Here is a 24,252-nt window from a genome sequence, read left to right as displayed (position 1 = left end):
TACAGTATAAGACGTACATGGTTCAAACTGCACTAATTTTCTCTTCCATTCTTTTTACTGGTACTATAATATCAAATTAAAAATGGAACAGTTACAAGCTGAGCGGTTACAAGTTAATTTGGAATTTCATGTGTCTTTATAAAGGTATGGCTTTATAGGAATATTGGATTTCTTGCAGAAGAGTTTTACTGGAATTTGAACTGAAGCAGTTTGTTCTTCTGACTCTGTCACATTCGCTTCCTGATTATAGTGAGACTAATCTCAATTCCTGCTTTACCCAAGAGAAAAATACTTGATAAATTTCTTCAATTAATTCACAGTAAATTGATTGTTATTCAAATATTTACATTTTAAAAATAAAATTTAAGTCTCTAAGGACATGAATTGCAAGTTGTGCCATCTCTTTCCACATTGCCATGTCAGGTGCAAGAAATCAGGAACCAAGGTTGTTCAAAGGAGTGCAAGTTTAATTCATGCTAGATCACTACAAGGATCGAGGCAACTTGGCAGTAGATAAGAATCAAAGGAATTCAAGGAGGGCTGGATCTCTGATGGGCATGATGGGGTTACAAACTGATGACACACTTGACCCCTCCCTCAGGCTTGTCATATTTATTTATTTATAAAATGTATTGGCCACTCATCTCAGCATAAGGTAACTCTCAGTGGCTTACACTCATAAAAATATATTTATACATATACAACTAAACCATAAATAAATTAAAATCAAACATTAATACCTATGGAAATATGGGGAGGGTGGGGGAAGAGTGGGAAGAGGTGGGATCTGTTGTTACTCAATCAACCACCTTCACGTGCTATTCAGGGGTGAAATCCTCTGAAGTCTGCTACCGGTTATGTGAGTTTGCTACCAAGCGCGCACTGAGCTAGCATGCACACCTGATGTGCACACATGCAAGAGGCGTGCCCACGCAGTGCTAAAAAAGGAACATTTTGAAGCCTTCTGAGTCTGCAAAGGTAAGTAGATAGTGGGGGGGGGATCTGCTGTGCCACGTGATTTAGATTAGCTAGAAAGCAGGAAATCCAAATTTCTAACTAATATAAATCGCGCGTCACAGCTGATCATCACCCAGCTGATCGTCAGTGAAATGTATTGGCTTGATCAATGACGATGGACAATGTGAAGATCATGTAATTAACCATTTATTAACAACAGCTGTGCTAACTGCCACAGCTATAACTGAAACTGCTTGAAACTCTGCCTGACAGCTCTTATCTAGCCAGCTGTCAGGCGGCTTAACCAATCAACGAACAGAACGTTACTTTAACCAATCAACGAACAGAATGTTACTTCCTACTTCAGCAGACTTAATACATTGCAGTCAGAAATACCTGTTCACCCAAACCGGTAGCATTTTTTACTACCGATTCGCCCGAACTGGTCCGAACCAGTAGCATTTTAATCCCTGGTGCTGTTCCCCCACTGGGGCCCCAAGCCAAATGGCAGAGCCTTGTCTTTATCCCCTTACAAAAGGATAGGAAGATTGGGGGTAACCTGACATCCGGAAGGCAGGAGGAACAGCAGAGAAGACCCTCCTCCTGGACCCCTCCAGCTGGAATAATTAGGTTGACGGGATCCTCAGTATGCCTCCTCTGCCAACACATATCTTGCATACCATGAGAATTTCCTAAATAATAGATTGCACTTGTTTTACATAAGTTCTCACTGAGAATTTATAAGCTGAGGGTAAGAAAGACTTCATAGTTGAGGTTCTCTCTGGAATTGCCTCCCAGAGGCTGTCCTGTTACTCCCCCAGAAAGCTATAGTGGTCGTCCACATGGCTTGCTTATCATGATATAGATGACCCATTTCCTCTTTGAAATAAATCTGTGCTCCATCTCATGCTGGGGCAGACTGAAGCCATTTACAGTGTTCAAACCAGAGGTGGTATTCAGCAGGTTCTGACCAGTTCTGGAGAACCGGTAGTGGAAATTTTGAGTAGTTTGGAGAACCAGTAAATACCACCTCTGACTGGCTCCGCCCCCATCTATTCTCTGCCTCCCGAGTCCCAGCTGATCGGGAGGAAATGGGGATTTTGCAGTAACCTTCCCCTGGAGTGGGGTGGGAATGGAGATTTTACAGTAACCTTCTCCTGCCACGCCCACCAAGCCATGCCCACCAAGCCATGCCACACTCACAGAACTGGTAGCAAAAAAATTTGAATCCCACCACTGGTTCCAACTTGTAAGTAATATTGTTTGTGCTCTTTCGAGAGAAGACTCCCATACAAACATGTTAGCGCACATGGAGGAGGGACTGAAAATGCCAGTGATAGCAACAGGTGGTGACGCAAATAGGGGAGGGAAAGGATAGCAGGAGACCATCAATTGTTGCTCTGAAATTGTTCCATCTCAACCAGCAGCAGAACAGAGCAATCTGCTGAGGTGCAGTAAAGGATTTTTTTTTTGTTTTGTTTTATTTCAGAGATAAGATAAAAATTAAAAACAAAGAGTATATCATTTTGTGCAGTGAATAACAATAAAAAGCAGGAAGATTAAAATCATATAAATGAAAATAACAAGGCATAAGCATACAGTAAATGGTTTGGAGTGATTCATTCATTTCAAGCTTCCTTCAAAGTTTCTCTGAAAAATGTAATTAGTCAATCAGAGCCGGCGAGCAGAAGCTCTGTTAAACAATCTTTCTATCTTACAAATCATGTCCTTTTTGTTCATCTAGTAAAAATATAAAAACGGTAATTGTAAAAATGAATTTGCCCAGTAAAACTAAATGATCTCTAGGGGCAAAGATTTTATATTTGCCAGTTTTCATGAAATGAGTTTGCCTACAAGTAAGAGCAGTTCAACAAAATCCTCAAAGGGATGCAGTTGTGTTCTTTTTATGACATGCTACATGCATGCATCCTTGTCATTGCAGCACAGATAAGAAAGTTGACAGAGATATTTCATAATAACCAGGCAGGGGTAGGTTCTAAAATTTTTTACTACCAGTTTTGTGGGTGTGGCTTACTTTGTGGGCATGGCTTGATGATCATGTGACAATTCTTTAGGATTTAGCAGAGGTACTGGTCTACCAGGCTTTTAATTGCTTGCAGAGCTGTACTGGTCTACTCATTTGTTTTTGGAGGCACCGGTCTATCATCACACTGACTTTTAACACTGATCAGCTGTAGGGCGGCCCTTTGAAGCCCCGCGGCAAGAGTTTAAACAGTTTTTTTTCTTTCTAGCCGATCAGCTGGGACTCGGGAGGCAGCAATAGATTGGGGGTAGGGCCAAATAAAAGGTAAGAATAATGCGGGGGGCGGGGGGCGAGAGGGCAGGGGGCCCAGCTCCCGAACAAAGAGAACCGATTCGGTGATGTCATATTGTCACCGGTACTGGCTCGGCCGAACCGGGCCGAACCAGGAGGAACCCACCACTGCAATCAGGGAATGAACTCATTTTATTTATACAGAGTCCAGTGTTCTCACATTATGCTGTATTTTAACTTTCTTTAAAAAATGGAAATTAGTATCTTCAAGTCTGTTTTGACTCCTGGCAAATACCTGGACAAGTCCCTGCAGTTTCTTTGGCGATGTTTTCAAAAATGACTTGCCACTGCCTGTTTTGTAGAGCTGAGAGAGATGGACTGGCACAGAGTTGCTCAGCTGGCTTTATGTCTAAAGCAGGACTAAAACTCACAGTCTCCAGATTTTTAGTCTGGAGGTTTTGAGTCTATAATGCCCTAACCATTATAAGAAATTGGATCTTTAACTATGGTTTGTTGAATAAATGATCATTGCCTAATTTGCATATCATCTTTGAACACAAACTATAATTCATAGATTAAAATAGTTGGACCTATAAACCAATGTCACCTGACACCTGTTCAATGTGTTTTCCTATCCACATTAAAAAGTGTGAAAGGTTTTTTTTTTTTTTTTTCAAATTTTTTTGGAAGAACCAGTGATGTTGGAAACATGGGAAAAAATTTGTGTTCAGAACGTTAAATTCACACAATCGCAGAACTTGAGGGAAAACTTCTATAAAATGTTTTATAGATGGCATTTAGATCCTAAAAAATTGTCGTGTATGTACCCTAATGTTCAGCCAAAATGTTGGAGATGTGATTGTTTAGATGCTACATATTATCATGTTTGGTGGTCTTGCAAGAAAGTTAAGGCTTTTTGGATAAAAATTTGGTGGGTTATGCAGAATGTTTTGAAGAAAAAAATTCAATTTTCTCCACAACTGTTTTTATTGGGTATAGTTAAGGGTTTTACATTGGGTGAAACAAAGTTGATATTGTACATGATAACAGCAGCGAGATTATTGATAGGTAAATACTGGAAAAATGAAGCTTTGCCCACTATCGAGGAATGGACTTTGAAGATGGCCAGTTTTGCAGAGATGGCGAAGATTTCAGCATACCTAAAAGATTGTTCACAAGAGACTTATGAATGGGAATGGAAAAAGTGGATAGATTATGTGCAGAACAAATATCAAACCAGGAAGTATCAAATAGCTTTTAATTGAAAATGTTATATTAAGATTAAGATAGAAATATTTTAATTTTGTGAAGATGAATTATATGGGGGATGGAAGGGTTCAAGTTTTATATAAAGGGGGGGTTTTCTTGATGTGAGCATATTCTGTGGAAGTCCGGGAGGGAGGGGAGGGTTAGGGGGGGTTAGGGAGGGCGAGGTTGGGGAGTTTGGGGTGGGTTGAGGGGGGGGGAAATGGGGTGAAAATGTAATTGTAAAACTTTTGCAATAAAAAAAAAAGTGTGAAAGGGACTAAGTTAAGGTGACCAGACGTCCTGCTTTTGGCGGGACAGTCCCGATTTTTAGCAATTTGTCCCACGTCCTGCGGCGTTTTAAAAAAGTCCCGATTTTTCATTCTGCCTCCTGAGTCCCGGCTGCCTCCTGAGTCCCAGCTGATGGCTAGAGGGAAAAAAACTGTTTAAACTCTTGCCGCAGGGCTTCAAAGGGCCGCCCTACAGGTGATCAGTGTTAAAAGAAAACAAATGAGTAGACCGATGCCTGCAAAAATAGAAAAAATAGCCTCTTTCAGCTTCAGCATAGGTTAATTAGCATGATTAGATCGGCCTCCGACTCTCAGCTGATTCGCTCTCAGCTGTTTTGTGCAGGCTCTTTTGCAAGCTCTTGTTTTGCAAGCTGCTGGAGTAGATTTTTTTTCCCTAGCTAAAAGGAAACTGAAAGTAAAGCAGGCTCTGCTGCAACGTTAATGTAGGTAATGCGGGTCCAGCTGGATGATCACTGAAGGACCCTCTTTATTCATAGTATTGTAAGAAAGGAAATGTGCTTGTTTGAGGGAAGCCAATTATCTCCAGTTGAAAGGAGGGAATTCCTTTGAAGTAGGAACATTCAGAAGAGAGGCCCCTCAGTTGTCAGAGATAGAAACGTTTGATGATATACAGTTTGAAGGTTAAAGAGATCAAGTATGACCACATGTAATATTAACAAGAGATAATTTGAATCTATGCTTCAGTAATTTACATGAAGAATTATGACTGTTGGCAAAAAATAATATGAAACAGTAATTAGGAAATGTCAATTAAAAATGACAAATGTATATGATCATATGAATTGCTGAGTTAACAGAATCCTTTGTCTTAGAAGGGTAAAAAACCATTGTAGCTAATTTCTGTCTTTGTTCAACGCTTCATCTACAGAGCTTTGAACTTATTGCACAATATACATTGTCTCTGATTAACCCAGAAAAGTTGTGTTGGTCTTATTAATCCACAACAACGTGACAAAATGAGGCACGGAGAGAGATTTCTTTTTCTTTTTCTTTCTCCTCACCAAAAAAGGTAGGTGCAAACAATGGGAAATTTAGGGCAAAAGAGGAGAGTTCAAGATTTTAAAACACGACTTCCGGTTTGCAAGCTTCGGCGACGGCGGTGTTTTTTTAAAGACCGCCAGCCCCGCCGCCTGTAGAGCCACCCCGCGAACGAGGAGCGGCTCGAAAACTCCGAAATCTTGAAGATTGTAGGAGAAGAGACAGCAGGGCACAGGTTGAGCCCCTATAACCCCCCAGGGAATTGTTTCTGGGGAGAAAACAGGCGCGGCTCCCTCCCAACCTGCGGAGACTCCGGGCGGCGTGGGACGATTCTGCCTTCAGCAGAACAAGCCGGCAGCAGCAAACTTTTAAAGTGAAAGGAACCAACCTTAACAAACAGCGGAAATACCAACTTGAATCCAGAAACTTGAAAATTGCAAGTATTAGTGCTTTGTTGACTTTTTAATTCAAAAGAGAAAGTGAGTGAGTGAAAGTGATTTGAAAAAATATGGCGCCCAGCATTTGAGTTAACGAGCTAGTGAAAGTGGATTTGTGAAGCCTTCCTGCTTTGCTATAAAGTTACAAAGCTGCTACAAAGTTGCTCTATCTAAAGAAAAAATTTCTTTTTCTAAAATTTGACTTTGTTTTACTTCAGTTTCATTTGACTAAATCTGGGGGACTTTTTTAGAAGTTTCTGTGGAGGAGGGAAAGGAAAAGGAACTTCCCTCTTCAGAAAAACTAGCCTACGTGGCAGGATGGCTTCAAAGAAGCAGGAAGGGAAGGCAACAGGGGGGGGATCCCCCACACACAAACATGAAACGCAGCTTCCCCCTGCTCAACAGTTACAGACTCAGAAAAAAGAATTTGATGTGGGAGATTTAAAAGAATTTATTTCTAAAACTTTGGATGATAAATTTCAAAAATCTCAACAGGAGATAGATGATAAACTTCAAAAATCACATCAGGAGATAGATGATAAACTTCAAAAATCACATCAGGAATTTATGCAGGAAATTAATGAAGTTAAAGATATGGTGAAACAGAACCAAAACAAGGTGGCCAAAAAAATATCAGAAGTGGCATCTGGCCTGGCAGAATTTATTGGGAAAGTTGATTTTAAAGTTGAAGAACTTAAATCAGAAGTTAATGTTAAGATGAAAGACAATGATTATAAAATTGCTGATGTTGACAATAAAATGCAAAGAGTTGAAAACGAGATTGTCATGATACAATTCAGGGCAATGGAGTTTGCTATACGGCTTCGAGGAATTCGAGAAGAGGAAAGACAGGATCTGAGACAAGTTTGTTCTGAGGCCCTGGCCAAGATTGTACAAGTTAATCCTGATGTGGTTTTTCACAAAATAGATAAAATTTACAGAATGAATTCTTGGGTGGCCAGACAAAGACAATTACCTAGAGATGTGGTCATTTATTTTACAGATAGAGAAATAAGAAACGATATCCTGCAAAAATCTTTTTATACTTCTGTGCAAGTGGGGGGCTCGCGAATTGGAATTTATAAAGAATTACCTCCCAAAATGCTGAAAGCTAGAAAAGAATTTGGCTTTCTTGTTAAGGAATTGCAAAATTTACAGATACCTTTCCGGTGGGACGCCCCAGTTGGTATAATTTTCAGATATAAGGGAGAAAGATATCGTTTGAATACCGTGGAGAAGGCACAGCACTTTTACACTACTATTCTTAAGGAAAGAACACCATCTCCACGTACATCTACAGTTTTGGAGATTAAGGAGAGTGAAGAGAAGCAACCTCAACGAGAATTGCAAGAACAGTCTAAGCAGGAATTAGAGGAAATGCAAGGTGCAGAAGGAGGTTTTTTGGATGAGCCTTTGCTGGAATCTTCTCCAATCTTGGACCCGACTTGTATGATTGAAGTTAAGGACCAACGTATAACTCGAGCTCAATCTAAGTTACTTAAACAAAAGCAACAACAACAACAGGAAAGACAAGACAAGGAGGCAGTTAAGAGTACTGCACAAGAGATTGGAGCCATGGGAGGAGCGAGATCGAAGCTTTCGGATGACCTTCAATTATTTTGCTCTTTGCTCCAGAAAGAGGGAGATGATGTTTAAGTGTTTATCTTGGAATGTTAATGGGTTGAATTCAGCACAGAAAAGGAAGAAATTATTTACATATTTGAAACAATTTAATAATGATATAATTTGTTTACAAGAAACGCATATCACAACTCAAGATCAAAAATATTTGATAAACTCCAAACTAGGAACACATTTTATATCTTCAACTTCGCAAAAAAAGAATGGTGTGGTTATTTATGTAAATAAAAAGTTAACAGCTAAAGTTATAGAAGCAGATGAAGATGGTAGGTTTGTAGCAATTGAATTGTTCACAGCAAATGGTCAAATTCTTTTGATTGGAATTTATGCTCCCAATCAACAACAGGACTATTTTTATAAGATGTTACATACTAAAATATTGCAATGGGATTATAGATCTATTTTAATTATGGGAGACTGGAATGGAGTAATTGATTCTAAATTAGATAAAAAGAGTTTGGCAAAGTCTAGGATCAGATTACCACAGACCTTTTTTGACATGAAAGAAGATATGGAACTAAAAGATGTTTGGAGAATACATAATTCAAAAGAATTGGACTACACTTTTTTTTCTGACAGACACAGATCCTTCTCTAGGATTGACTTCATTTTGTTGACAGATGACTTACTTGTTAAGACAAAAAGAACAAAGATCTTTCCAAGAACTTTGACTGACCATAGCCCAGTATGGATAGAAATTGAGATAGGCAAGACTGAAAGACGCTCTTGGAGATTAAATGAGAACTTGTTCAGATACGAAAAAAATACAACAGAACTTAAAAAGCATCTGAAAGAATTTTTCGAAATAAATTTGAATAAAGGTACCCCAATTGAAATTGTGTGGGACGCAAGTAAAGCTTATATGAGAGGGGTACTTATCAACATGAACTCTAAACATAGACTGTTTCGACAAAAGAAAAGATCTGAACTGGAAATAGAAATAAAGAATAAAGTTACTTATTAAAAACCCAACAGATGAAAGAATATGTGGTGCTATAAAACTTTTGAAAGACCAATTCCAAATGCTTATGGCGGAACAAGTTGCAACAAACTTACAATATGCGAAGCACAATACATTTTGTAATGCTAATAAACCGGGCAGATGGTTGGCTTACACGTTGAGGAAAAAACAAAGTATACGGACTATTGATAGTATTGATATTGGAGGGAAAGAAATTTTTCAACAAAAATTAATTAAAGAAGCTTTTGTGGACTATTATACCAAACTATATGCTAAAGAGGAGGTGCAGAATGGACTTATAGAAAAATATTTAAACGATAAAAGAGTTACAAAAATTACTGATCAACAAAAGGAAAGAATGAATTATCCTATAACAGAGGAGGAGATAATAGTAGCAATTAAACAGCTAAAAACAGCCAAAGCTCCTGGCACGGATGGTTTGACCGCAGTGTATTACAAAACTTTGCAAGCTGAAATGGTGGAACAACTCAGAGATTTATTTTGCAATATTCAACAAGGGGGTAAAATACCCCCATCATGGACAACAGCTTACATATCTTTGATACCAAAAGAACAAGTCGGTCCTAAAAAACCAGAGAACTATAGACCAATATCTCTTTTGAATACAGATTATAAAATTTATGCGAAAGTATTAGCCAACAGGTTGATGCCAGTAATCCAAAAGGTGATTCATGATGATCAAGCGGGATTTATCGAGGGTAGACACATGAAGGATAATGTAAGGCAAGTAATAGATTTATTGGAATATCTTGAGAAGAATAAACAGATTCCTGCAGTGCTGGTCTTTTTGGATGCAGAGAAGGCCTTTGATAGAGTGGATTGGAATTTTCTACTAAAGACTTTAAAAAAGATGGATTTTGGGGATCAATTTATACAGGCGATTTCAGCAATTTACCAAGAGCAAAAGGCACAGATTATTATTAATGGAAATTTGACAACAGAGTTTAAAATTGAAAAAGGAACAAGACAGGGATGTCCGTTGTCCCCACTTTTATTTATTCTAACATTAGAAGTCTTGCTAAATACAATACGGGACTCTAATATCTTGAAAGGGATAATGATTAGGCAAGAGGATTATAGAATAAAGGCATTTGCAGATGATCTGGTTGTTACCCTATCACAACCAATGGGATCAATAATCCTGATGAAGGACATTATACAAGACTATGGTAAAGTTTCAGGTTTTAGACTGAATCCAAAAAAGACTAAAATGATAGTTAAAAACATGACACAAGATCGTAAACATGAGCTTGAAAGGAGGGCAGGTTTTGAGACTGTACCTAAGGTAAAATATCTAGGAGTTCAGGTTGCAGAATCAAACATGAAATTGTTTCAAAATAACTATGAGGTGTTGTGGCGAGAGGTGCAGAAAGATATGGAGATTTGGAAAAAACTGCAGCTGTCTCTACTTGGAAGAATAGCAGCAGTTAAGATGAACATTTTGCCAAGATTTCTTTTTTTGTTTCAAATGATTCCGGTGCTTAAAAGTGATAAACAATTGAAAGTCTGGCAAACTGGACTTAATAAGTTTGTCTGGAACGAGAAAAAGCCGAGAGTGAAATTGAAAATTATGCAAGATGTTCCAGAAAGAGGAGGCCTTAAACTTCCAAACCTACAGTTATATTATGATGCAGCAGCTTTAACTTTAACAAGTGATTGGTTTGGAAGTAAAAAGGCTGGAATATTGAATGCAGAAAGTTTTGATCTTGAATTTGGATGGCATGCTTACCTATTTTATGATGACAAAGTTGATAAAGTATTTAAAAGTCATATACTTAGAGACTCTTTGATGAGAGTTTGGAAGAAGCACCGACTCAAATGGGATTATAAAATACCGCTATGGCTGGATCTTGGTCATACCTTGTGGAATACAAATATAATGTCACTCGGGGGGGGTTTATACAAAGAGGTTCTTTTTACAGATGCGGGCAGATGGCAGCTGAAGACATTGCAGACACTGTTGGACGAAGGGATTAATTTAACCTGGTTACAATATAATCAATTACAATTGAGATGGAAAGAGGACCAAAAAACTGGTATTATGTTGCACGAGGAAGAATTGGTTAGACATATAAAAGAGAAAGGTCCAATGCATATCAAAAGGCTTTATAATGTTTTGTTAGAAAGGGATTCAGAAACTGAATTAGTTAAAGATTGTATGATTAAGTGGGCACAAAATTTTGAAGAACCAGTGATGTTGGAAACATGGGAAAAAATTTGGGTTCAGAATGTTAAATTTACACAGTCGCAGAACCTGAGGGAAAATTTTTATAAAATGTTTTATAGATGGCATTTAGATCCTAAAAAGTTGTCATGTATGTACCCTAATGTTCAGCCAAAATGTTGGAGATGTGAATGTTTGGATGCTACGTATTATCATGTTTGGTGGACCTGTAGGAAAGTTAAGGCCTTTTGGATAAAAATTTGGTGGGTCATGCAGAATGTTTTGAAGAAAAAAATTCAATTCTCTCCACAACTGTTTTTATTGGGTATAGTTAAGGGTTTTACATCGGGTGAAACAAAATTGATATTGTATATGATAACAGCAGCAAGATTGTTGATAGGTAAATATTGGAAAAATGAAGCTTTGCCCAATATTGAGGAATGGACTTTGAAGATGGCCAGTTTTGCAGAGATGGCGAAGATTTCAGCATACTTAAAAGATTGTTCACAAGAGACTTATGAATGGGAATGGAAAAGGTGGATAGAATATGTTCAGAACAAATATCAAACTAGAAAGTATCAAATAGCTTTTATTTGAAAATAATGTATTAGAAATATTTTAAGGTAATGAGGGTAAAAAGAAAAACTATACAGGGGAGGGAGGGGTTCAAGTTTTTTACATAAGTGTCATATTAAGGGTTTTTTTTGTGTTTTTTTTTATCTTTTTTTATCAGTTATGAGTATAGGGAAGTCTGGGGGGAGGGGAGGGTTAGGGAGGGTTAGGGAGGTTGGGAAGTTTGGGGGTGATGGTGGTGGGGATAAAGGGGTGAAAATGTAATTGTAAAACTTTTGCAATAAAAAAAAAGATTTTAAAACACAAAAGAAAAAAAGCTCTATTTAACTAGGGAATTGTAATAATTGAGATACTATTAATTGTATATTGTGTTGAAAGCAGAAATGGTTAAGTTGTGGTTTGGAGGAATATATGGGGGAAATTATTTGGTTTATTATTATTGGTAAATATAATTAATTGATTTGTAAGAAATTGGATTGCATGGAAATAATTGGAATATTCATGTTCATATTGATTAATATATAAAAAGGTAGTTATATAACTAATTGATTTATATTAAAATGTTGAATTTATATTAAACAACTATAATATTACATAATTAACCAATGTGAGGTTGAATATAAAAATAGATGACAATGGGAAGCGGTATAATATAGAATAGAAGGGAAAAATTGAATTTGATTAAGATTAGAGATGTGGATGAAGGGTAATATTGTTTTTTTACAAAAATAGATGAGGAATAAATATGGCAAAAAGGAAATATAGAAATTGTAAATTTAATTGAAATGACTAAACACTGTTTAAATTTGTGAACTGGACAAATACTCTGTTCAAAGAAAATACATTGTATGTTTGTATGTGTGTTTCTAATTATTGTTATTTATTCATATTTGTTCTCTTTTATTCTTTAAAGTTTAACAATTCATTCTTTATCTTAATATCTTTATATTTGTTTGGGGTTGGCTTTCTTCCCTTTCATCTTTTTTATTGTACAGCAATCTTTCTCCTCAAACCTACCATGGGATCATGTGCGCACCTTGCTTCTGCGCATGCGCAGATCGCTGATGATGACATCCAGGGCAGTGGGCAGGGCCTCCTGTCAGTTTTACTACTGGTTCTTGCAAACTGGTCCAAACCGGGGGCAACCCACCACTGGGAAGTCTTTGACCTCTGAAGTTTTTATTGCTTCTTTAAAAGCTTTGTCACGCTTAGATTCCACAGGAGAACTGTGTTTTTTTAAAAATAAGATATACTAGGCATGTCTACTGGGGATAATATCTTGCAACAAGACAAAGACTACCCTGATTGGCTGGAGAAAAGATAGTGGCTATGAATAGATGGCTACCTTTGCTTGCCTTCCATTTCTGATTCAATGAATTGAGAAGGACCTGACAACTATATTCAATCTAGCAAGTAACCTGGACTCATCCTAGAAAAGGACTCACAGATAACTCACCTAGAAAGCTGTGCCAGAAATCACTTTCCATTATGTTCATGGACATTTGATTAAATTTCATTGACCTTTCATCTTTTGAGCCAGAAAAGATCACCAAGAAGAAGAGAATTCCCCTTTATTTTTCTAGTCATGGATCAGAGGCGTGTTACAAGGTAAGAAGACAACGTTATTTAGCTTTGCTGGATCCCTTGTCTGTTTCTGGGAGAGTTGAGTGGACTCTGAATGTCTAGGGGCTCCCCAGGTTTCAGCCAGAGGTTTTCCAGCTTCATTCAGAGATGCAGGAGTTTTGCTTTTAACTCATTTTCATTCCTTTTTATTCCATCTCCAGCATTATTCTGTAGCAGGCAGTGAGCAAAAATAGGAAGGTTTTAAGAGTTGGCTGTTGATTAAATGTTTTTCTTCCTAAAATCAGAACTGATTCTGCTGACAGTCAGAACTTTTTTCAAAATAATGGTGTTGGATTACATTCTTAATGACAATGAACGTGTAGCAGTTCAAGACCATAGTTGTGTATATTGAAGACATTCTGAGCACTGCTAAAATCTGTTGTAACAGTCAGAAAGGCAAAAAGGGAATGGATGATACAATCAGTTTAGCTATAGGTTTACGAGAATACTGTGACCTAGCAATTCATATTGGAAACATACAGATTATATCTATTTAGAAGCAATACCATTTTTATATAAACAATTTACCTTTTAAAGGAGAAATGCAAAGATTAACTGAGAATATGCCAATGGGGTGGAAATTGTTTTATTTCAGAAATTTTTCAGAAAATATAATGCTATTTTATTCCTTGTAAATATTTTTCAGCTTCGCATTTTTGTTCATCCAATCACTTTTTTCTTCTACCAGATTTTTCATTTTTCCCTGAAACAAAACAGTAGAATCCTATATTAAAGCTATCATCTTTTAAAGAAGTAATTAAAAAATTTGGATTTGTCACATGTCTTAACATGAATTTAACTCCAAACACAAAAGTTGGCAGTACAGATGTTGAGAAATTTAATCTATAATCTCCTAAAACAATATTTAACACACGAGCTAGGTTTGTTTTCTATAATCATGGTTTTTTTTTTCTTTTTGCATGTATGACCCTATCAACTGTGTGAAGGTAAGCAGTGCTAAGCATGATTAGTACTTGTATGGGATTTCACTAAGTAGAATCAAGGCTCAACTAGGAAGTTATAAAGATCTAGAGGACAGTGGCAAACCACTTTTATTCTCTTGCTGAGATAATGACCTGGATGTTTCCATGAAATTACCTGGACCTGAGTCCACTCAAAGGAAACAATTTTTGTGCTATATGAGCACTGCTAAATATGAAAGCAGCCCTTAAGGCTTATGCAACAAATAACATGTAAAACAAATTGTGGTTTAGGGAAATTTAATGACAGAGAAAAACAAACTATAGTACACTTTATCCATCTTGGTTCTTATTTTAACCCTAAAAGTTTCTAAGTGGAAATAAGGTTTTCCCTGGCCTCATGTTATGTAACCCTGCTCTATTTATATAAATTTTTGCAACCAACCCCCTGCAGGTTTCTACTATGGCATCACTAATGCATCTCAGTACTGCAGCCTGGACATCTGACTTGCCTAGGAAGGGAAGCCAGTAGCTGCTCTCTCATCTTCCTCACCTTGTTTCCTTGTCACAGGCTCAAAGGGGGCAACACCACAATGGGCCAAAGCTGGAAGTTAGAAAGGAGCTTCCTTGGCAAGACAAGCAATGTTATATTAAAACTATCAGTAGAATCAGGAGGTTTGACCAGAGCTGAATCATTGGAACTATAAAGTGCTATGAAATGAAATGCTATTCAGACAGAAATGCCAGCTGTTTCACTCATCACAAAGTTCTGGAATTTTCAGCCTTCCCTTCAACTCTGCGACCCTCTGTTTTCTTGGATCTTAAACCTTCTTATACCAAAGCGGCTGAAAATGTACCTCTGCCCATGCTCTCTTGGGAACTCAAACAGCTAAACTTAATGTCTGGTCTCACCCATCTGTGAGACCATTGCTGTCTTTTAAATGGCTCCTTTGCATTCAAAGATTGCCCACTCCTGTTAATAGTAGAAACTTGTTTTCAGAAGGGAAAACAGGTGAGATGCTTGTATCCTATTGATAATACAAGTTCTGTAAATATTACCCTTTATATCTATTTGGTCAGTTTTGGATAATTGATATTGTAATGCATATAAAGATCCTGGAAGTGTTGGGATTTGCTTGGGTACACTCTAAATTAGGAGATTAAGGGGAATAAAAAGTGTAGAATTAAACACTGAGTTTTCATGAATGACAGACTTCAATAGTCTGTCTGTTTCAATAGTCTTCAACAGCCCACAGGATTTTACTTTGAAATGTATGGAAATATACATTACTGTTTAATTGGGTTTTCTTCTTGCCTTTTTTTACAGAGATAGATGAGATGTATCTGGAAGTATCAATGTGGAATAATCAGTCCATGGCCCATGAGTTCATCTTCCAGGCATTCTCCACTGTTCCTGAGATACAACATCTTATTTTCACTTTCTTTCTTTTGCTCTACCTCATAATCCTTTCTGGTAACATCTCCATCCTTTCAATTGTCTACATTGTCAGTTCCTTGCACATCCCCATGTATTTCTTCCTGGCCAGCCTCTCTCTTTTGGAAATATGTTATATCACCGTAATAGTGCCTCAAATGCTTGCTAGCATTTCTGATTTCCACAGAACTATCCCATTGGTGAACTGTGCCATCCAGATGTTCTTTTTTACAACACTAGGGAGCACAGACTGTTTTATGTTGTCCGTCATGGCGTATGATCGCTACGTAGCCATCTGCCACCCCCTTCGCTATACCCTCATCATGACCTGGCGGGTTTGCATATGGCTAGTGATTGGCTCCCTGATCCTTTCCATAATGATGTGTCTGCAGCTAACCGCCTTGGTTTTCAGCTTGCCTTTCTGTGGTTACAAACCCAAGATCAATCATTTCTTTTGTGATGTACCACCTGTTCTACAGGTGGCATGTGCCGACACCCATCTCCACCAAACTACACTGTACAGTGTTGTCCTCATTGTTTTAGCAGTTCCATTTGTTCTAATATGCATCTCTTACATCTATATTGTGGCTGCCATTCTTCGAATTAAGTCCTCATCTGGGAGGCAAAAAGCCTTCTCCACCTGTTCCTCCCATCTGACAGTTGTATTCCTACAGTATGGTGTCTGCAGCCTTGTGTATCTCCGTCCCAAGTCCAGCACTTTGGAGGATGAGGATAAGAAACTAGCTCTTATATATACCTTTGTCACACCCCTCCTGAACCCCTTGATCTACACCTTGAGGAACAAAGATATCAAGCAGGCTTTAAGGAAGGTCATAAAGAAAATGGTTACATCTCAGATTTGAGTCTCAATTCATCTGTAACATTATTACAGTGGTACTTCAGTACTCATTATTAATTGGTTCCAGGAGGCATGATGAGTACCAAAAATGACAAGTACCAAACAAATTTTTCCCATAAGGAATAATATAAATAAATTTAATGAGTTCCCAAACCAAAGACAATGCACATTTTTAAGGCAATAGATAACAAGATAGATTACTTTATATGAGAAATAAATACATAAATTAATACGTAAATTAAATTTTAAAAAAACTTCACTTTACCTGTACTGATGAAAAAAAGGTGCAAAAATACACAAAAATACACGGAAGCTAAAATAAGATTGCAAGGGGATGTGCACAGGGCAAGAGCTATTGTATGACGAACACGTCACGCAACACGTCATTCTTTGTTTTGGCGGGAAAGGGTAGCGAGTCACAAGGTAATAGCTTTAAAAGGAGAAAGTTGCAAAGATTAGCTGAGAATATGATAAGGGATGCTGTCTAATCTTTCAGAGTAATAAGGGTGGAAACTGTTCTAATTCAGGAATTACTCCCTTTCAGTAAATGGAATGCTATCCTTTTCCTTGTAAATTGTTTTCAGCATTGCATTTCTGTTCATCCAGTCATTTTTCTTCTACCAGATTTTTCAGTTTTCTCTGAGACATGAACATTAGAAACCTATAATAAAGCTATTGCCTTTTAAAGAATGGTTACATTTTACGTCTCACACATCTTGAAATGAATTCTACCCAAAACACAAAAGCTGGCACCATAAATGCTGAGACAGTTAAATCTGTACTACACATGAACTTTTGAACACTATTTTGTACAGATAGGCTAGGTCTGTAGTCTGTGAGTGTGCTTCTTTGCTTTTGGCAAGAATAATAAAGGTATTGCCTTAGAGGAATATTGGGATTTCGTGCAGTAGAATTTTCCTGGAGTTTGAAATGAAGCAATCTGTACTTCTGACTTCGTCACATTCACACCCTGATTGTAGTAAGTCTAATTTCAAATCCTGCTTTACCCAAAAGAAAAAATATTTGATTAATTTCTTCAATTAATTCACAGTATGTTGATTGTTATTCAAATACTTACATTTTAACAATAAAATTTAAGTCTCTAACAGCATTGAATTGCAAAGGTGTGCCATCTTTTTCTACAATCGTCATGAGGAATTTCTTAGATAATGGATTGCACTTGCCTTTACATAAATTCTTACTAGGGTTGGCCTTACAAGGCAGTCAATTCCCCAAACTGCAAAGGGTAGTCTATCTTTCCCAGCTTTTGTTGCCACAAACCACCATGCCTGTAGGTCATGTAGACCAAGAGTAAATTCCATCGGACAGAAGAAGATGAGGTTGGGATATGTATACATTCTCACAATTTTAGAATCTGTTGCTTAGATATCATTGCTTCCTCTCTTGGCCATACACTTTTCTGATGAATATTGTTTAGTCAATATAATTCCCCTCACCTAGAATAGTTTCCTCACTAAAGCCTATTCCTTACATCTCCCCATTTCTTCCTTCCTCATCTGGAGAAAGATGTAAAAAGAAAAAAACAGATAGAATAACCTACACATACCCGTATTTTTCAGAGTATAAGACGAACCTTTTTCTCCCCAAAAAGAGGGTGAAAATCCGGGTGTGTCTTATACTCCGAATGTAGCCCCGCCCATCTTCTCAGATGGAGGTTTCAGAGGCTGAAAAAAGCATCAGAAATGAAACTTCAGAAAAGAAGCCCCCAAACAGAGCTTCAGAGGCTTTTTTTCTGAAGCTCTATATCGGAGGCTTTCAGAGGCAGGAAAATTTTTTTTTTCTGAAACAGAGTTTCACAACCAAGAAACCTGTTGCTAAAATTCAACTCTGGAAACAGCTGATTGGGGGTATTCCGGGAGGCTGATCCACCTGCCAATCAGCTTTTTTCTTATTTTCCTTCCCAAAAACTGCGGGTAGGTCCCTACTTGTAATAGAACTGAGTTGGACTGGCCCCTGAATGTAAGAGTAATTAATTCAGTACTGACAGTTAGCACTATAATCTTCTCCATATCAATCAGAATTTGGTGTAAGCCATTTAAAAGCATTTCCATGCTTTTCTGAATATTTCTGAATATTTTGGTGGTCACGTCCCAAAGCTTTACATCCTTTTGGACCTGACAGCGGTGTTTTCACATACGACTAGCAGTAACCGCTGTCTAGGTTACTTAGATGTCAATGGCAGTGCACTTCAATGGTTCAAATATTTTTTGTTTTCTCATTCTTTAGCAATATAATATGGTAGATTTCAGTCCTGAAAATTTCCCCATTACAGAATGTATCCCTCAGAAATCCAGAATCCTATTATGTTTATACGCTTCATAATGATTTTGGTATCATTGTTACAATACTGTTTATTGATCTTTGGTGATCTTTGATGATGATGCAAAGACAAAATATATGTAGTCTTCATCTTATCCATGGTTGCTTATCCTATCACCTCAAGATGAAGGCAGCTAAGTCAGAGGCTGCCATGTTTCAGCATGAATATCCTTTCCAGCTTCTATGTATCATCCCCTGTTAGCCACCTGCGTTTCCTCCCCTAAGCTCCACTGGATCACAACTGATGAACACCTGACTTTGTCCCCTTTTATTGATTGTTAAAACCTCACTCACATCTTGCCAGTTCTTAGTTAATAACTGTTTTAATTTTAATTACTATATAAACACTGTCATATTGCAGGATATAACAATGGTTATGGTACACATAATTGTATAGCTCTACAAGAATTCATTTCTGATTTTGTACCGGGGTGGGTTCTACTTACCTTTACCACCGGTTGACAACGGGATCACGTGCGCACCTTGCTTCTGCGCATGCGCAGATCGCTGATGACGACATACGGGGAGGTGGGCAGGGCCTCCCCTCAGTTTTACTACTGGTTCTTGCAAACCGGTCCAAACTGGGGGCATCCCACCACTGTTTTGTACCTTTGGATAAGTTATAGTATGATTTATATGAATTTCTGTTTAAATCTATATTTATTTATAGGGCTTAAGCTTTCTCTCTGACTAGGCATTTGAAGCTTTTCACTATCAAAATTACCGCTTTCAAAATATTGAGGACAGGATATACAACAACAACAAAAAGATTTGAAGCAACATCTTATCATTCTTCTACCTCTTTAGCACAGTTGGTCCAAAACTTTATATATAGAATACTGAAATGAATTTATTGGAAGTCTTTGACCTCTGAAGTTTTATTGCTTCTTTAAAAACTTTGTCACACTTAGATTCCACAGGAGAACTGTTTTTTTAAAAAAATAACAAATACTAGGATGTCTACTGAGGATAATATCTTGCAGCAAGACAAAGACTACACTGATTGGCTGGAGAAAAGATAGTGGCTATGAATAGATGGCTACCTTTGCTTGCCTTCCATTTCTGATTCAATGAATTGAGAAGGACCTGACAACTATATTCAATCTAGCAAGTAACCTGGACTCATCCTAGAGAGGACTCACAGATAACTCACCTAGAAAGCTGTGCCAGAAATCACTTTCCAATCTGTTCATGGACATTTGATTAAATTTCATTGATCTTTCATCTTTTGAGCCAGAAAAGATCACCAAGAAGAAGAGAATTCCCCTTTATTTTTCTATTCATGGATCAGAGGCCTCTTACAAGGTAAGAAGACAACGTTATTTAGCTTTGCTGGATCCTTTGTCTGTTTCTGGGAGAGTTGAGTGGACTCTGAATATCTAGGGACTTCCCAGGTTTCAGCCAGAGATTTTCCAGCTTCATTCAGAGATGCAGGAGTTTTGCTTTTAACTCATTTTCATTCCCTTTTTTTCCTTCTTCAGCATTGGTCTGTAGCAGGCAGTGAGCAAAAAATAGGAAGGTTTTAAGAGTTGGCTGTTGATTAAATGTTTTTCTTCCTAAAATCAGAACTGATTCTGCTGACAGTCAGAACTTTTTTCAAAATAATGGTATTGGATTACATTCTTAATGACAATGAACGTGTAGTTTAAGACCATAGTTGTGTATATTGAAGACATTCTGAGCACTGCTAAAATCTGTTGTAACAGTCAGAAAGGCAGAAGGGGAATGGATGATACAATCAGTTTAGCTATAGGTTTACGAGAATACTGTGACCTAGCAATTCATATTGGAAACATACAGATTATGTCTATTTAGAAGCAATACCATTTTTATATAAACAATTTACCTTTTAAAGGAGAAATGCAAAGATTAACTGAGAATATGACAATGGAAGGATACTCTTTAATCTTTCAGAGTGATGGGGTAGAAATTGTTTTATTTCAGAAATTTTTCAGAAAATATAATGCTATTCTATTCCTTGTAAATATTATTCAGCTTCACATTTCTGTTCATTCAATCACTTCTTCTTACACCAGATTTTTTTTATTTTTCCCTGAAACACAAATAGTAGAATCCTACATTAAAGCTTTCATAAATTTTTAGATTTCTCACAGATCTTAAAATTAATTCTACTCAAAACACAAAAGCTGGCAGCATAGATGGGTAGTTTAAATCTGTAATACCTGTAAACTGAATTGTACACAGAAGCTAGGTCTCTATTCTATAACTGTGCTTTTTGATTTTGGCATATATGACTGCTGAAAAATGTAAGCAGAGCTAAGCATGATTAATACTTGGATGTGATTCCACTAAACAGAATCAAGGCGCAACTAGGAAATTATAAACAACCAGAAGATAGTGGCAAACCACTTTTACTCCCTTGCTGAAAAAAATTTCCTGGATGTGTCCATGAAAAATCCATTGTCATTGTAATCATCTAAAAATAATATTCCAGGTGTGTTGGAATTTGCTTGAGTACAGCCTAATATAGGAGATGAAGAGAAGTGAAAAGTCCAGGATTAAGCACTGAGATTTCATGTATCAGATCTGAGTATCATACAGTCCATAGGACCTGGCTTTTGAAACATTTAAAAATACATATTACTATTTAACTGGTTTTCATTCTTGTTTTTTTTTTACTATGATAGATGAGATGTATCTGACAATTACAAACTGGGATAATCAATCCATGGCCCATGAGTTCATCTTCCAGGCATTCTCCACTGTTCCTGAGATACAACATCTTATTTTCACTTTCTTTCTTTTGCTCTACCTCACAATCATTTTTGGTAACTGCTCTGTCCTTTGGGTTATCTGCACTGTCCGTTCCCTGCATACCCCAATGTATTTCTTTCTGGCCAGCCTCTCGTGCCTGGAAATGTGTTATACCACTGTGGTAGTACCTCAGATGCTTGCTAGCATTTCTGATTTCCACAGAACAATCCCATTAGTGAACTGTGCCATCCAGATGTTCTTCTTTACAACACTAGGAGGCACTGACTGTTTTATGTTGGCTGTCATGGCATATGATCGCTACATAGCCATCTGCCACCCACTTCGCTATACCCTAATCATGACCTGGCACGTATGCATGTGGCTGGTGATTGGCTCCCTGATTCTTTCCATAGCGCTATGTCTGCAGCTAACCATCTTGATTTTTAGCTTGCCTTTCTGTGGTTACAAACCCAAGATCAATCATTTCCTATGTGACGTACCACCTGTGCTAAAGCTGGCATGTGCCGATACCCATCTCCACCAAACTGCACTATATGGTGTTGGCATCATGGTTTTAACAGTTCCCTTCCTTCTAATATGCATCTCGTATGTCTATATTGTGGCTGCCATTCTCCGGATTAAGTCCACATCTGGACGGCACCAGGCCTTCTCCACCTGCTCCTCCCACCTGACAGTTGTGCTCCTACAATACGGAGTCTGCAGCCTTGTGTATCTGCGTCCCAAGTCCAGCACTTCAGAAGATGAGGATAGGAAACTGGCTCTTATATATACCTTTGTCACTCCCCTCCTGAACCCCTTGATCTACACCCTGAGGAACAAAGATATCAAGCAGGGTTTAAGAAAGGTCATGAAGAAAATGGTTACATCTCAGACTTGAGTCTCAATTCATCTAACATTATTACAACCGCAAAATCTGTTGTGGATTAGCATTATCACAGAAGCAAGTAATCTTGAATCCTTCAGGTAATTGCTGATCATTTCCCAGCATCTCTTAATGTTGTCCATGTTATCTGGGGTTCTGGGTTGTATTTTGTCACTGGTTCTCTATTTCTTATCTGCTTAATTAATTACAATATGGTATGGATATCTAATAGATTTGCATTCGCCAGAGATCTTTTTATAATGGACATCAGATTGAGGAATGATCTACAAACAAAAGCTTTATTCCAGCATTTTTTGGGACAGTCCTGACCCCATCTGTACTTGGCAGAAATGAATTTCCGTATCTGTAGCCAAGGGTAGTGTTTATTATTGTTGCTAATATTAATATTATTAACCAAATTTAATAATTAACATATTGCTCAAAGCATAGGTAAATTAGGCAATCACATAAGGTACTGGGTTAAAGAAGGTATCAAATTACAAGAAAAATCTCCAACAGAAGAGAATATATTTAGCTCAGGGATGAACTGTGGAGTTTACATTACAGACCATTCAAAAGAGCAAAAAACCCACAAAACCTAGGGAGGAAATGAAAATACAACAGCCCACATTGAGATAAGCAGAGATCAGCACCAGATAAACAATCAGGCAGAAAACAATATTCTAATCAAGGAATATGAAAAATGTTGAAAAAAATGGTCCCATCTCCCAGCATCTCTTAACACTGCCCATGTTATTTGGGGTTCTGAGTTGCATTTTGTCACAGGTTATCAACTTCTTATCTGCTTAATGATTCTATAATTGACCTCAGTCAGCCTGAGATCTTTTAATAATGGACTTCAGGTTGTGGGATGATCTTTCAGAAAAGACCAAAACAAAAGCCTTATTCCAGCATCCTTTAGGACACCCCATAATTTAATTTGGCACCTGGCAGAAATGAACTTCCATATCTGTATCGTACAGTGGTATGTCTATACAGGCAAATCAGGCAATCACCTTTGGTGCCTAGTTAAGTGGGCTATCAAACTTCAAGAAAAATAAAGTCTCCAATAGAAGACAATATCCATAGCTTGTGGTTGATCTGTGTAGTTCTGGTACTGTGTGAGCTTGGTTGTTTGCTTACAGGTATTTCCTTACCCAAGAAGGTAACATCGTCAGTGTGAACGAATGTGAAGTTTACTCCTTGTTCCTATGTACTACTTTCTCCTGCCAATTTTGGTGGGAATGTATGTTCCTCTTTGGTGGATCCAGTGGTGGGTTGCCCCCTGTTCACACCAGTTCTATAGAACCGGTAGTAAAACCGGCGGGAGGCTCCGCCCACTGATCCTGACATCATCAAAACACTTCTGCACATGCGCAGAAGTTTCTGCGCTTGCGCAGAAGAGTGTGCGCGTGCACAGAAGAGCACACACGTGAGGCCCCGTTGTGAACCAGTAGTAAAGGTAAGTAGAATCCACCCCTGGATTGATCCCTGATTAGATTTCATACCATTCAAAAGAGGTAATTAAAAAAAACCTAAAAAGACTACAACAATCCACATTCAGATAAGCAGGGATCAGCACCAAAGAGAATAACAGAGTTGGAAGGGACCTTGGAGGTCTTCCAACCCCTTGCTCAAGTAGGAAACCTTATAACATTTCAGACAAATAGTTGTCCGATCTCTTCTTAAAAACCTCTGGTGTTGGAGCACCCACAACTTTTAGAGACAAGTTGTTCCACTGTTTAATTGTTCTAACTGTCAGGAAATTTCTCCTTAGTTCTAGGTTGGTTCCCTCCTTGATTAGTTTCCATCCCTTGCAAACAATCAGGCTAAAAACAATGCTCTGATTATGCAACACCAAGGAGGAAACTACACTCCACCAAATCTGGCAGACCAAGCTAGTGCATAAAAAGA

General features: G+C 37.8%; 2 protein-coding genes across 2 annotated transcripts; both read left to right on the top strand.

Annotated features, from left to right (window-relative positions):
* The first annotated feature begins 13,148 nt into the window (after positions 1–13,148).
* On the top strand, positions 13,149–16,404 carry LOC139310607 (olfactory receptor 10Q1-like). The gene is made up of 3 exons (XM_070934801.1): positions 13,149–13,161; positions 14,139–14,156; positions 15,440–16,404. Exons 1-3 carry the CDS (start codon positions 13,149–13,151, stop codon positions 16,402–16,404), a joined length of 996 nt encoding a protein of 331 aa, XP_070790902.1.
* Positions 16,405–20,022: 3,618 nt separating this feature from the next.
* Positions 20,023–22,353, top strand: LOC139327433 (olfactory receptor 10Q1-like). Its single transcript, XM_070957261.1, has 2 exons — positions 20,023–20,045; positions 21,381–22,353. Exons 1-2 carry the CDS (start codon positions 20,023–20,025, stop codon positions 22,351–22,353), a joined length of 996 nt encoding a protein of 331 aa, XP_070813362.1.
* Positions 22,354–24,252: the final 1,899 nt, after the last annotated feature.

This window comes from Pituophis catenifer, unplaced genomic scaffold (assembly GCF_029215685.1).
Source record: "Pituophis catenifer annectens isolate HBS135680 unplaced genomic scaffold, rPitCat1.0.hap2 SCAF_1, whole genome shotgun sequence".
NCBI classification, from domain to species: Eukaryota; Metazoa; Chordata; class Lepidosauria; order Squamata; family Colubridae; genus Pituophis; species Pituophis catenifer.
The sequence above is the reverse complement of the archived record's forward strand: the minus strand, read 5'-3'. Positions and strand labels throughout refer to the sequence as shown.